The 15,326-nt window shown below is 40.5% G+C and overlaps 1 protein-coding gene across 1 annotated transcript; it reads right to left on the minus strand.

The window, feature by feature from the left end:
* Positions 1-76: 76 nt before the first annotated feature.
* On the minus strand, positions 77-7,931 carry LOC307243518 (G protein-coupled receptor kinase 5-like; the record flags this gene model as incomplete). Its single annotated transcript, XM_080018348.1, has 16 exons — positions 7,865-7,931; positions 5,749-5,832; positions 5,502-5,614; positions 4,900-4,977; positions 4,655-4,752; positions 4,427-4,523; positions 4,180-4,239; positions 3,965-4,105; positions 3,689-3,879; positions 1,846-1,883; positions 1,263-1,352; positions 952-1,160; positions 723-860; positions 477-614; positions 237-374; positions 77-145 (listed from the first exon to the last, which is right to left on the minus strand). Exons 1-16 carry the CDS (start codon positions 7,914-7,916, stop codon positions 77-79), a joined length of 1,734 nt encoding a protein of 577 aa, XP_079874474.1. The 5' UTR covers positions 7,917-7,931.
* Positions 7,932-15,326: the final 7,395 nt, after the last annotated feature.

A 15,326-nucleotide genomic window follows, 5' to 3' on the forward strand; every position in this document is an offset into this window, starting at 1 on the left:
AGGTGGCAAGTTGGAAATACAAATGCAACACCATCAATAAAATGGGTTTTGGTCATTTGGCATCTAAGGTCAAGCACTAGAGGACAGTGTATTCGGTGTTGGTTTCACTGGAAAGTAACGACTCTCCTTGCAGGCTGTCAGAATGCTGTAAAAAATACCCCCACCAAGATATGAATTAAAACCAATCTTTCCACACACATCGAAATAAACCAAAAAAAACAGGTTCACATCCTTACATGTCTGCGGAAGATCCGATCCAGTAGGCTGCGTTTTGAGCTCTGAGGAGGTGGGGCCTGGGCCCAGTCCAGGTCTGAAGAGCGAGTTCCCTGAGGGCCAAATATGTTGAGCTCCGCAAAACAGCCCATCTCTATAATCTGTGACAGGGACACAAACCACAAAGCCCTTAGCCTGCATCTCCATTTCCATCTCCACGGAGAGGTCAACTCAACTCGGCTCAGAATCGTTGGGATTTCTACCTCATTCTGCCAGGTTATAGGAACGCTGCCCGTGTTGAACTTGCTGTGGAAGTTGCTGTCCGTCTGGTCCAAACTCACTCCTTTCAGGGTGGAGAACTCGTCTATGTCCTGCACGTCGCTGCAATACACCAGTTTTGGCTACGGGAGGGCGGAGGGCACGAGTTCAGAGAGCAGCGAAGAGGAGCAACGGAACCATCGCGTTTCAAACCAAAAATCAAATACATGTTTTGGGCGGCGCGTCATTACATCAGGTTTAAATGGCGGGTCCACAAGACCGGTTTCCAGCATCCTGAAGTTGATGCTCTTGAAGAAGCGATGCGACATGACCGCCGCCGCTCCCGAGCTCTGGCAACCCAACCTCTGCCGCGGGTCTTTGGTCAAGAGCTAACGACACGGGGAAGAAGAGGTTTGATTTCCTCGCGATTAAAGAAAGGCTCGACGCTCAACGGAATCCCGTGTGCTTGCGCCATCTCACCGAGCGACACAGGTCTATGGCCTCGCTGCCAAACTTCTGCCCGTATTTCACTTTCTCCCGCAGAATCCTCCGCTCAATTTCGGAGCTTTTCAGATGCTCCCCCTGTTCCCGGAACGGAGGCCGTCCAGCAGTCATTTCGTACACCAGGCATCCCAGGCCCCACCAGTCGGGGCTCGTCCCATAATACTGCTGGTCGATCACCTCGGGAGCTGAGGGTAAATAAATAAATGGATAAAAATCAATCCAAATCATCATCTACAAACCCATGATTAGTTGGGTATCAAACTCGCTGTGTGAATCATTGCACCCACCCATATACCCCGCGGTGCCCACTCGGCCGTGCACCAGCTTCCCGTCTGCCAGTCGGACAGCCAGGCCCAGGTCAGAGACTCGGATGTGACCTGCAATCGAGAATCGTTTTTTGGACGATATTCGGCGTGGGGAACATTTTACCAGGGCAATCAGAGAATTTGGAAAAAATGTACCTAAATTATCCAGCTTGTACATGTAGTAGTTTAGTAGTAATTCTATTTTTGACTGGCTGAACGTGTTTATGGAATGCGGCTGAGGTTTCTCCAGGCACGCGGCCAGAAAATGCAGGAACAGGTGGATTTCTGTCTTAAAATAGAACACGCCACACCGGCTTTCTCACACTTTTCACTTCCTGAACTACTTTTTTTAAATGGCAGCTGACAGTTCAAATCTTGACAAGAGCAACAACAGAAGGACTTCCTCGTGGCAGGTGCATCGGATAACCAGTTATGATAAATAGACAATGGATTATACGTCATTATTCAGGTAGACACTGACGCAAGTCGGTTTATTTTTGACTTCCTTTCCCAGGCCATGAAAGGAATAAAAAAAAATCGGAATTTAACTGGAGGCTGATCATACCATTGTCATCCAAGAGAATGTTTTCTGGTTTCAGATCCCTAGAACATTAAATATAGGATTAGAGCACATAACTACAACAAGAACAAAAATAATGGTGATAATAATGGTGATAATAGTAACAACAATAATATTAATAATAACAACAATAATAACAATAATAGTTATAATAATAATAACAAAGGAATAATAAAAATGACAACAACAACAACAAACAATAAAATAATCAAAAATAGCTGCAGTCAGCAATACACAGGGTCCCGTTTAGTCATGTTAGGTACGTATTACAATTGTCCGAGGTTCCGTAATCCGAGGTTCCCGAATCTGCGCTCTGTGATTACATGCCGGGACGTTTGGGGCGGACAGACCAGATGTCACTGAAAATCGCGGATTCTTTCTTTAGTCGCTCTCCTTTTGTGCCCAGTTTGATCTCCAGAACATGGTTTGAGTAAAGGGTACTTCCACTCAAAATATCAGTCTTTATTTGGGGTTTCTCTCTTTGCATTTGTTTTTTCATTCCTTCAGTGCATTGTGCATACTATTCCTTTATCGTTCGCATATTTAGACAATTTCTAATTCTGCATTTTGAGTTTGAGATTTGATTTTCGGCTTCTCTTTAACACCTACAACGCAAAAACATACAAACAATACAATTATTTCATAAAACGGTGTAATTTAATAATGAATAATTAATAATTTAATTTAAAAGTTTAATAACATTGTTATGACTCCACAAGAAATTTGACCGGGATAATGTTAGTATTGATCACTTAACTACAATCACACTAATATAGTTAACTACACTTAACTATAATTAATAACTACAACTAGATGACATATAACCAAATTCTGCAATTCAACCTGATAAATAACCAGATTACTTGTCTATAATTTCATAATATAATACAAAGTTCTTCTAATGTCAAGAAATATAGCTTTGACTATGAAATATAACCTTGATGTAGATTACCGTAACTGTAACCCTGTTCACAGACTCACCGTGATGCGTTTTTTTAAACATACATTTAATGTTTTTGAAATTAATGATGTATAAATAATGTATGTATAAATATGTATATGTATGTATATGTATAAATAAAGACATGTTTACTTTAAATGAAGTATCACATTTTTCATGTGTTTTTTCACATGCGCCTTTCTCACCCTCATGTGTTTGAATCCACGTAGAATTACACTGGAATCAAAGTGCATTTAGGTCACTGAATATTCCTCTTCTGTCGTTCAGTTCAAATATCCCTCAAGAATGGTGTTTTACCAATTACCATTGTTCCTGGATCATGCAGTGTGGACACAAAAGAAAGGGTCGGTTCCTCCGAAGGTTCTTAGAACTTCCTGCGGAAGTTTCTTCCCTGCGGTGCGAAAACGTCTCCTTTAAACAATGATAGTTTTCGAGGTTTTGTGAACCGCAGCGCGAGTTACAGTTTTCCGAGTTTCCTTCAAACGCAGCACAGGCTCAGGTTGTCTGTCTAGGTGACGCACGCGCAAGTGGCTGGACGTCAATGACCTGAGAGGCGAATCTTGCTCTTGTAAAAATTTTGGATGATGATGGCGCAAAGCAGGCACCGAATTCAATTCCGACAGTTTTTCACTAATTTCTGCTCCAAAGGTTAGAATCGATATCGATCGATCCCGATGTCTGAAACATGCGGGTTCTAAAGAGACCTGAACCACGTCTCTGCAAACCGCCGGCGTGATTCGGACAATTTTAGCCCGAAAAGCGGCAAGATTAGAAATAAAAAAAGGTGCGAGCAATAACAACAGGGGTTCCTAAACACTGGGTGCCGATCTTAACGACTGGGAAGATCTCATTCTGAGCACAACTTACCTATAAACGATTGACTTTTGGTGCAGGTGGTCCAGGGCGCAGCAGACCTCGGCGGCGTAAAACTTCACGCGCATCCTGTTCAGGCCGGCGGGGCCCATGTTGTAAATGTGGAATCTCAGGTCTCCACCGTTCATTATGGTCAACACCATGCAGAGGCAGTGCTTGGTCTCGTAGGCGTAGGCCAGACTCACCTACAGATCAGGATGGGACCGTGACTTAATTTCCACACACTGTACGTACAAGCTGCGACACGGGGTGTTTGAATAAGGATCTCACCACAAACCGGCTGTCGAGTTGCTCCAATATCTGCTTTTCGTTGAGAGCCATGGATTCCCCCCGGTGTTTCTTCACGTGGGTCTTGTACAGTTTCTTGCAGGCGTACATCTTGCCCGTCGCCCGCACCTGACAGGCCCACACCTGAGAAAGGACAGGAGAGTGAGTGTGATCAAAATCCAAATTGGATGGGGGCAATAAGGTGGTAGCGGCCTTACCTCTCCGAACCCACCCTTCCCCAGCAGTCTGTACTGTCTAAATGTGTGCTTGGTGACAGGCTGCCTTAAAGAGGATAGGCGGGGGGGCGGGCAGCAGAGAGAGAGAGAGAGGGGGAGAGAGAGAGAGAGAGAGAGAGAGAGAGAGAGCGAGAGAGAGAGAGATGCTAAGGTTAAGTTCACACTGGAACTAATTAATGCTAATAATCCTTATTAACACCATGATAATCATCAGTGAATCCATCCCCACTGACCTTTCTAGCATCTTCCATTGCAGAAAGCGGTCGAAAAACATGCTCCCCTGGTACTGAAGGAAGGGAGTTCCACTGAGGTATTCATGGAGGTCCCTATTCCATGACGGAAAGCAATTATTACTAAACACACACACACACCCACACCCACACCCCCCCCCACACACACACACACACACACACACACACACAAATCTTAAAATTCAACACACATTTACTGTACTTACTCCCTGCAGTAACAGAACGTGTCGCCGCTGGGATCAAGCTCCAGACTCTCGGAGCAACTCTGCTCATGCTTCTGCACCACCTCCACACACTGGTTTGACTGAGAACACATACACACATAATACACATTATATATATATATATATATATATATATATATATATATATATATATATATATATATATATATATATCTACATATACAATATACATATACATAAAAAAATCATGTAATAACATTACAGACCTGACTCCAGAGGAACCTTTGGATGATCTTGATGCCAAAGCCTCTCCTCATCTCGTCAGATTTTGTCTCAAAGTCTTCCTGAGTAGAGACAAATATTGAATCAGTGACCTAATTGACTTTTTTATTGACATTTACTACATATGCAGTGTTTTTTTGCGCTGGGAATAAAAAAAAAAAAAAAAAAAAGATCATTGCATCAACTCGTACACTACTAATTGAACCAGATTAGAAATAGGTGAGACTGTGATCACTAACGACACTATAGTGATCCATAGCTTAATATTGCAAGTATCCATAAAAATAATAATAATAATTTGCAAATAATTCTTCATAATAAATTCACTAATGATGCATACTCGTAATAACAGCTCTTAAACTGTAGAAATCCTCACAGTGTAGTTACACACTTGCGCTTAGTTCTACATCTCTATGTATTCTGATTACATCTGCTGTTTCTTTTTGGCTCATATATGGATACGTGAATATTATGTATCCCGATCATAGCTACGTGACATTCTCTGTTTTGTATACTTACAACTTTTAAAATGTATGTTTTACCAAAATAAATGTGAATTTTGGAATTCAGAATAGCACCATGTTACCAGCGCGTCCTGCAAAGAGATGTAGTTCTGCAGCTTAGGCGTGCTCCGACAGAAGAGCTGGAACTGTTTTTTGCCGATCGGCTCCTTCACACATAGACTGTGGTAGTCTCGTTCTGACAAACAACACAACACAAGATGAAACAGGATATACTCTAGAAGCATGCAATTTTGGGGGGATTTATTTGTTTAGCACACACACACACACACACACACACACACACACACACACACACACACACACACACACCTATGCTCATGGCCAGGTTGATACACTGGCTAATATGAGGGAAGCGAAGCCTTTCCTTCCACTTGCAACTTCTTCCTTTTCCACCTATGGAGATCAACAAGGAGAGGGGTGTATATGCAATATATATATATATATATATATGTAGATTTTTTTCAACTTAAAATGGGATAAATATTTTATTCAGTCATTAGACTCATAATGAATTGAAACGCATTTGATTTTTAATTACATTACATTCCAATTCTTTTTTTCTTTACTATACATTCATTTTAAACCATTAATATATTTGTATTTATTATACTAAAGATGATGATGATAATATTATTAACAACAACAATAATAATAATAATAATAATAATAATAATAATAATAATAATAATAATAATCATAATTTATAATAATAATCATCATCATCTTCATAATAACAATGGCAATGGTGATAGCATTATTGTAGTTATTATAAGTAAATTTTAATAGTATATTATTATAATATAATAGTATATTATAATTCACTTTTATTGTTAATATTCGTATATTATTACATTCATTTATTATATTACAGCAATAACAACTCTTGTCGTTGCTCAGATTTATTTTTCATTTTCTTGGCCTTTTTTGTGCTAAAAGTATCTGGAACATGAGAACTGCAGTACACAGAGACGTGGTTGAGGTCTCATTAGAACTGGGAGGTTTCAGATGTCTTTTAAATATCATTTTTTTTATAACTTAACCCCTTATGTTGCCGCTGCCAAATGTTGCAATAATCCATCCAATAAGTAATTTCGCTAAGCGCTGCGTTCCGCCAGAACTGCTTACGGCAATATTTTATGACACAGTACTTTATGTTACTTGCGCACGCATGGGAGCAAGTGAAAACACAGATGGGCGGAACACAGCGGTCAGCGAAATTACCTATTGGAGGAAGTATTACAACATTTGTCCATCTGCTACCACGCAGTGGCAACATAAGGTCAATAAGCGTTAAAGAAGCCCGTTCAACGTTCCCTCCATTCATTTTCGGGCCCCGGTGTGGGATTAATAAAGTCTATGTTGTTTGTCAATTTATTTTTGTTATTTTTAAAATTATAATTCTACCTTCTTTAATTGCTGCCTGTGTATTTGTAGCAAATTATAGTCCCATTTTTTTTACTTATCCCATGGTCTGATGTTGCTGAAAATGATAAATAAACATCGTGAGCGACTAATGGCATTGCTCCCTCTGCAATCTCCCATGTATGCAATACCCGTCTATCTCATCTTACCTTATATCTTATTTTTATCTGACCTACCTTTCAACATATAGGTGGTAAGTACCTCCACATTCTGGCTGCAAGTGTAAAAACACAATCACCTGTGCTTGTCTAGCTGGTCTATTTATAGTCCAGAGAACAGGTTAGTAGGACCAAAGTGGCTCAGCAACCGATATTCAAACTGGAAGATATGTCAAGAATTTAGTTTCAATTTCTCATCACAAAGCTTTAAGGTTGAGTTAAATTTATTCTTTTCCACACAAATTCCCAAACAATCACATTTTCTCCTTGATCTACTTTTTTTTTACAGCAGAAATGTCCAACAATTATGCACAACGTTTTTTCTTGAATTACCATTAGGAATAAGTAGACCTATTCCTACTATGTGTAGAGGCGTTGACATCCTTTGCAATGATGAACAATTTCTTACTACCAAAAATGTCATTTTCCATAATTCATGGTTGTCATCATCATCTATGCAAATCAAATGCAAATGCAAATGCAAAGTCAGCCAACATGCTTTTTAGACCTTTTCAATAGTGTGGTGGCAAACTGTAAAACTCAAACACAATTCAATACTGAAACATATTTCTGTTTAACAATTTGAGCTAGAAATGTCATTTTAAATGTCATTCATAATCATAAGCATCAAGGTGCGTTAAATTATACAAAATAATAAGTAGTGCCTCTCTAGTTCACAATTTGATCTCATTTCACAATCAGACCTAACTTTGAGATCAGTTTATGTCCATTAACTCAAACAGAGCTAGTAGTTTCACCTTCACCCCTATGGTATTTCTGAGTCATTTCCACAAAATTAACTATTACATTTACCCCCTGTCCCCCCGTGGGGAAGAAGCGCTTACCTTCCCTGGCTCTGATAAGGGCAGTGTTGGCCACCATGCTTTCAATCTCCATGGATCACAGCGACTTGGAGCTCCTTAGCGGGCTTGGACTTCTTGGCAGTTGTGTGATTTGAGTCATTTACAGCCCTCTGTGAAGTCGGTCATTCGCCTTATCCTGTTTCCTCTTCATGCAATTTCCTTTGAATTCAATCTTGTGCCCCTACACACAGCGTGCCCGTTTGAGCGTGTGTGTCACCTCACACCTTAAAAAGGGAGAAGGGCCGCCCTCATCAAGGAAGGCGGAACAGGGCGGTACACCTGTGTAATTATGTCACTTTGTCGCCCAGGGTAAACGTCCAGAGATTTCCTGTTTTCCTGGTGCTTATGAAAATAAAGAAGTATACTGAATAAAATAAATAGTGCCTAAATGAATGGGTCCTGTTAATTTAAAGTGTAGAGGTTAAAAAGTAACATAGTTGAGAACACAAAATATATATAATCACTTTTCGATGTTTGAAGAGTGTGTGCGCGAGTTCACGAGTGGGGATTTGCATATTGTGGTGAAGTACAACGCACACCAATTTTGGAGTTAGAAATGGTTATATAGCATTGGCATTAATATTGCCAGCTATTTAGCTCTCCTCGTTGTTTTATTTCAACGCTTTTATCAATACATTCAACACAAAATTGGTTAAAAAAAATGTATTAGAAGCAATTAAATCATAGCAATTTCTCTTTTTTGAGGTTTTCACTTCAAAGTCAATGGAATGGCAGGGGAACAACTGAGGACAAGAACAATGGTAGCCATTGCCCTCTATCTTTCAACTGAAGGTCTCAAATTTCTGTTTTTCTTGTATCACATATGTTTATACTTTCAATACTTTCAAAGGAGAGATAGCAACCACTGAAGCAGGGAGCAAGTATTTCAGAGTGACGACACATTTTCAGGCGCATCCGATTAGATTGTAGTTCTAAAGTATACGTCATGTACTGAAATTAACAATCTACGGGGAACGGTGATGAAGAAAATTTACTTTAAAATCTCCTATTGGTTTCCATTTTCAAATGTTAGAAGAATATTACCTAAATCTGTTGTGCACCAACAGGAGGGTGAAGATTTCCAGCCTTATATTATCTTAAAAAGACTTGCTTTTGTCAACTATTTATTTATGTATTTTATTTTATCTTACTTTATTTTATTTTATTCAAATTGTGGAATATGGCAACGTAATGGTGTGTAATGACACATGCAATTCACAGAAACATTACAATTGTGCTCCTCCATGATTGCTTTGCCTGGGGCTCGCACAACAGAGGCCAGAGTTGAACCTGCTCACCAAGTCCAGCCAATGTATTCCAGCTGAGTGCAGAACGCAGGTCTTACCTGTGCAACCAAGCAGCAACCCAGACAACTTTTTGACCGTCAAGCAGCATTCCTCAACAGTGAAAGACATTGTAATGTCTGGAAATAAAATGGAAATCAGAATTTAAAAAATAGTTTATAGTTTATAAGTTAAAGGTCATGAGTAGTAGTACGGTAGTATTAGTAGTAGTTGTAGTAATAATAATAGTAATCATAATAAATATAGCTGCAGGCAGCAATACACAGGGCCCAGTTTATTCCTTTTAGGTACATATTACAGTTTTTTGGTTTCTGCAAAATGCATCACAAGGTACAAAGATAACAATCACGGTTGTTTTACGTCTGGACCAATCAACATGGACTTACGTCTGCATGTTTCTCTTCTGGCGTTCAGTTGAAATATTCCTGAGGAACGGTGTAGAATAATATAGTGTGTACGGTTTGTACGATACGGTGAAGAATAATAATCATTATTGGGTAATCATTTTAGTGGTGGCTTTTTTTACTTGAATTACATTTTCAATAAGGTAGGTTTCCATGAAAGATGAAAAACGTTGTGGTATTTCTGTGAGTAATTAGCATTGCATGGCTTCTATTGTTTTGACGCCTCGCTGGATCTTGAACTCATCACTCAGTTGTACATTTGAGTGGAGTCCACATGGTGACTGGTTATTGTGGTACACTTTTTTTTCCGTATTTTTCATTTATCCGGCAAAGTAACGGCGACCAAAGAGATAAAATATCATTCGAAACAGATCCTCAGACATCTACCAGGTAGGAAAGTACATATAAACACATACACGTAAACACATAGTTTGTAATCTCGAACCACTACAGAGTGACGGAGGCAAACACTATGCGATCTACACAGCGCAACCCTCGACCTTTGAAATGGATCCTCTCGTAATGTTACTGAACATGTTTACCGGCTAGAGATGCAGCGATTGCAATTTTCTTGGCCAATTCAGATTCCTGGGTTTTTTTTAGGTCTGACCTTCCAATTCAGATTTCTGATCTGCTGTACGTCAATGACTAATACATCATGTGATCTGATCACGCTCACGAGATTGGACGGCTGCACATATTGACTACTGCTGCAATTTTCAGTGACAACAATAGCGAGATTGCTGATTTTGACAACGTGTCTTTACTATTGTTCATTGTTCACTATGGAACAATAATAGAACATGGAACTGTCCCTGAGTTCCAATAAAATAAAATACAACATGGAACGGTCACTGAGTTGCAGCAAATTAGAATATGGGACTGTCACCAGGTTTCAGTATGATGCAACCTGTCATTGAGTTTTAGTATGACACAACATATAACTAACACGGAAATGTGCAGTTCAAACTTCAAATGAAAGTTTTCACTTTTAAGTGCAAATATGAACTATTGTATTTATATGATACTTTCCATTTCAAAGTAAATTGCAATCTTCTCAAAAAAAATGTTTATAATGTAATAAATGGCCGACTCTTACCACCCTCGTTCACTGGAACTCACCGTGCATTAAACCACGTGAATCAAATCGAACGACTCGTTTTTACGGAGGTGAGTCGTCAAGAACCGGGTCTCAAAAAAGAGTCAAACTTTTCATCAACGTGTCACAATGTTGGAATATTGTCCGGCTGATGGAGATGGAGAAATAATTAATCCAATCTTATTCACTTACGTTGAAGTACCTCCAAACAGCCGACATTTTCTTTCTGCCGCTCTCTCTTTTGAGCGTCAACGACACAACTACGTTACATTGCATTGGTATTGGGTCTGAGTATCGGAGCGTTTGTACCAGTACAGTACACGGACGCTGTATCGGTGTGTAAATTTGAGCGGCACAGGATCCGAAAATATATCTGACGCTGATCGTCCGATCAAGCTGAAAACCGGCTGATCGATCGACGCGTCTCACGTTCATTTTTAGTTTTATTTTATTTTATTTTTGTAGCTTCAGCTGGCATTTCGTACCTGCGTTGTTCGACCAAGAATTACGTGGTTGGTACACAAAATGCGTGCAGGTTGGCAGGTCTGCTTCTGTCACAAATCATCGTTACCCATCAAGGCATTTGCTCAAACGTCAATGTAACGAAGACCTATTAAGACCCATTAAGATTTTAACCAATACTATGTCATGTCTATCTATCCATCCGTCTAGAATGACGCCATGTGAAACCATCCTTTTTTTAGTGGTGTCTGATGTGGCTTTCATGGGATTTACCAAATGAGTTCAAGATCTTCAGCTATGATAAATCAATACCTTCGGAAGGGGCCTGAGCCTGCACGACCTGAAACGTCAGGATGTGATTTACGATCTGCTCCACGTCATCCATTGTGTTCAGTGGTATAAGACATCCTGCGTTGGCCAAATAATCCCGTCGTGGTCGTGTGGCCGTGACAAGGTCCCCATAAGCGGAACTCTGGGACACCTGAAATGATCAGTTTGGCATTTAAAAACATGGTTGTTTGTGTTCCAAACATTTCACTAGGTTAGATTGACTTACAAATGAACTATTGCTGGAATTGGAGTTAGTTAACTGCTGATTTTTGCTATGAGATTAAAGAAAAAAGGTCAAATTCCACCAGCAAAGATGAGATGCAACGCCTTGGTTCAAGCATGTTGAATTTTGGTAGAACCTTGAGTTGTTTAGGTAACCTACTAATAATTGTAATATTTGAAAAGCTGAGATCCAAAGCTTTCTAACCATACAGTAACACAGGTTTATAAAATCACTGTTGTGAAATATGGTGCTTTTTAAATACCAACTGGATATTCACTGACCACAGGGGCAGCCGACGAAGAGGATCGTCAATATTTGGACATCAATGTCAGGTACCTGCTGTACAACCCAAGGTTCTACCAATAAACCATATCGCTTTCAGCTAAAAATCTCTATCTGCCTGCTAATATAGGAGGTGATTGTTGTTCCTCAAGCGTGTTGGTCAACTATGCAAGTCTGTAGGAATGGGGGAAAAAATGGAGGCGCTCCATGGACAAGGCTGGCAGCGATTGCTTGCCAAACAATCATCTCTAAGTGCTGTAAAGAAAATACATGTATTGGATAAAAGAAAACAATGAATGTCCGAGCGACAATCAAAACATTTCTAGAAAAGAGCATTTTACACCCTATGAAAACACCTAGCAACCAGCTATCACACCTTATTCAACCTAAAAGTTGAGCAAGCAACAATTTAGGAAGCAAGGGAAGGGATTATAACCTTCACCATGACACACACACACCAACAGCGTTTTAATTGTCAGTCCCAAGAACCCAGTTGATATTAACAGCAAGGTGAAATGGATATACAATGGCTATTTCTAGACATCAACACTGCTGATATTATATACTGACCTCAGAGCAGCCGATAGGAAATGGCACAAATCCAATACAATTGAAGATCTTGCAAACTACCAGACACTGCTGTCCTCCTTCTCTTCCAGCATCACTACTGCAAAGAAGGCCTTCTTCAACGATCGGATCAACGGTGCCACAGACACATGTAAGTTACTCGCCACCTGCTTTACCCTCCACAACCTCCCCCAGCTATTAACCTCACTGCTGACTGCCTTGCCTCCTTTTTTAGTCACAAAGTGGCAGCCATCAGCAGCCAATTCACTAAACAACTTACTCACAACCTGTCTTCTCCAGCCCTAGGCTCATTGTTCCCTGGTTTCACCCCCCTCGCTGAAAGTGAGGTATCTAAACTACTAACATGTAGCCGTCCTACTATCTGTCCGCTAGATCAGATCCCATCTAACCTCCTTCAAGCCATATCACCGACTATCACCCCAGCAATCACACATATGATTAATTCTTCCCTAACTTCTGGCACTTTACCCTCCGCTTTCAAAGTGGCTAGGGTCACAAAACCAAAAACCCCTCACTCGATCCCACTCAAGTAGAAAACTATCGTCCGGTCTCTCTCCTCCCATTCCTTTCCAAAACCTTAGAGAGGGCGGTCTCTAGACAGGTTACAGAGTACCTGTCAAGAAACAACCTTCTTGATACACTTCAATCTGGCTTCAAAAGTGGTCACTCCACCGAAACAGCCCTGTCTGTGACAGAGGCCTTAAAAACTGCTAGAGCTGCTGCTAAATCCTCGGTTCTCATTCTGCTAGACTTATCAGCTGCTTTTGACACTGTCAATCACAGCATACTCCTGATTGTCTCGCTGACATATCCACATGGATGAAGGATTATCATCTTCAACTGAACCTGGCAAAGACGCAACTACTGGTTTTCCCGGCCAAACAAGGTATTTATAACAACATTGATATTAAAATTGACTCTTTATCTCTTGTTCCAACCAAGGCTGCAAGGAATCTTGGTGTCATTATTGATGACCAATTGACATTCTCGGACCATGTTGCCGCCGTCTCCCGGTCCTGCCGCTTTGCACTATTCAACATCCGAAAAGTCAGGCCGTACCTGACCCAATATGCCACTCAACTGCTGGTACAAACCCTGGTGATGTCCCGTCTCGACTACTGCAACGCTCTCTGAACAGGCTTTCCGGCCTGTGCGGTGAAGCCACTGCAGATGATACAGAATGTGGCGGCGCGACTGGTGTTCAACCAGCCAAAGAGGGCACATGTCACTCCGCTGCTCATCGAGCTCCACTGGTTACCTGTAGCCGCCCGCATCAAGTTCAAGTCTGTGATGCTGGCCTACAGAGTGATTGTTGGGAATGCTCCCGCCTACTTAAATGCTCTTGTAAAAGCACATGTTACCCCCCGGATGCTGCACTCATCAAATGAGCGTCGCCTGGCTCTGCTGGCTGTACAACCACGGCAATCCAGGTTTTTCTCATTTGTAGTTCCACGTTGGTGGAACGAGCTGCCAAAAATGACCAGAGCGGGGGCCTCCCTCTCTGTCTTTAAGAAGCACTTGAAGACCTCAGGAGGTACTCTTCAGAGAGTACCTCCTCTCCTAACTTACAATTACTTAGCACTACCTAGCAGTATTTATTGTTACACTAATGTCTCTGTCGCAATGTAGCTTGAATGTTATTCTCCCTTGTAAGTCGCTCTGGATAAAAGCGTCTGCTAAATGACTAAATGTAATGTAAATGTAATATAGTAAAAAAAAAATGCAGCCTTTTTAAATGTGTTGCAAATCGCATGGAAGTAAAGAATGATTTCAATAATTTCTCAGCAGGACGTACATAATTGTACACAGTCACACGAGAAATGTAGTGACCGTCTTCGGCCAATCTTTGGAATTTGGAAAATATTTGAATTAAGCAAGGGATGCATCATTCCCCCAGGTTGCTCTGAAATCGCACAAAGGTTTCATTGGAATCTGATCACTTTTGAAATATCATACAGCCTGAGACATAGATACTCATGGATGTGTGAATCTTTTTTTGCCATTCTCTATCATTTTCTTTAGAAAGGCCAAAAATAGTTTCAACGGAATTCTTTCCACTAAGACAGAGAGTCATTATTTTGAGGGCCCTTTTATTAATTTTTTTATTTATCTACTATGTCAAGAGCCAAATTCAGACTTTTATTTGGTTCCTTGAAAACATGGGGCGGGCGTAGAAATTCCCGCCTTGGCCCACCCAAATCAACTGATTCTTCCTTCCCTCCAAGTTCTTCTGAAAACTTGACATTCATGGAAGCATTGGGGTTGTATGTTGTCCTATTGAAACCTCTAGGACAGCTGTGCGGTTGATGTTGAATTTACAGCAAATGTGTGCTGTGATCTTATTGGCCAGCTCCAGGAGTGTATCTCTGTCACAGAGACTTCTTCACAATGAGAAGCTTGGGCCCTATAAAGAAGACAAAAAAAACCTGACTTAAGCATGTTTAAGCATTTAAACATCTAGGTCTAGGCCTGCATTCTGTTGTTTCATTCCAGGCCAGACATTCGCACAGTTGTTTTCTGAATACCGTCACGTGAAATTCTACAGTTTCATAATTGAAAGTCTAATTTTTGGTTTAAAAACGGACACAATTGACTTATATTAAAATGAACATATGGAATACAACAGGAATGTGTCTCTGGTTTAGAATAGTGACCGATGATATCCCTAAGTAAGGCCTAAGGTCTTCACTTAAAATGAACTTACTGTTGAGTTTCAGTGCTAGCCATAACTGCAAGGTTTAATTCTTCATCA

Source organism: Zeus faber (genome assembly GCF_960531495.2).
Source record: "Zeus faber genome assembly, chromosome: 17".
In the NCBI taxonomy this organism is placed as follows: domain Eukaryota; kingdom Metazoa; phylum Chordata; class Actinopteri; order Zeiformes; family Zeidae; genus Zeus; species Zeus faber.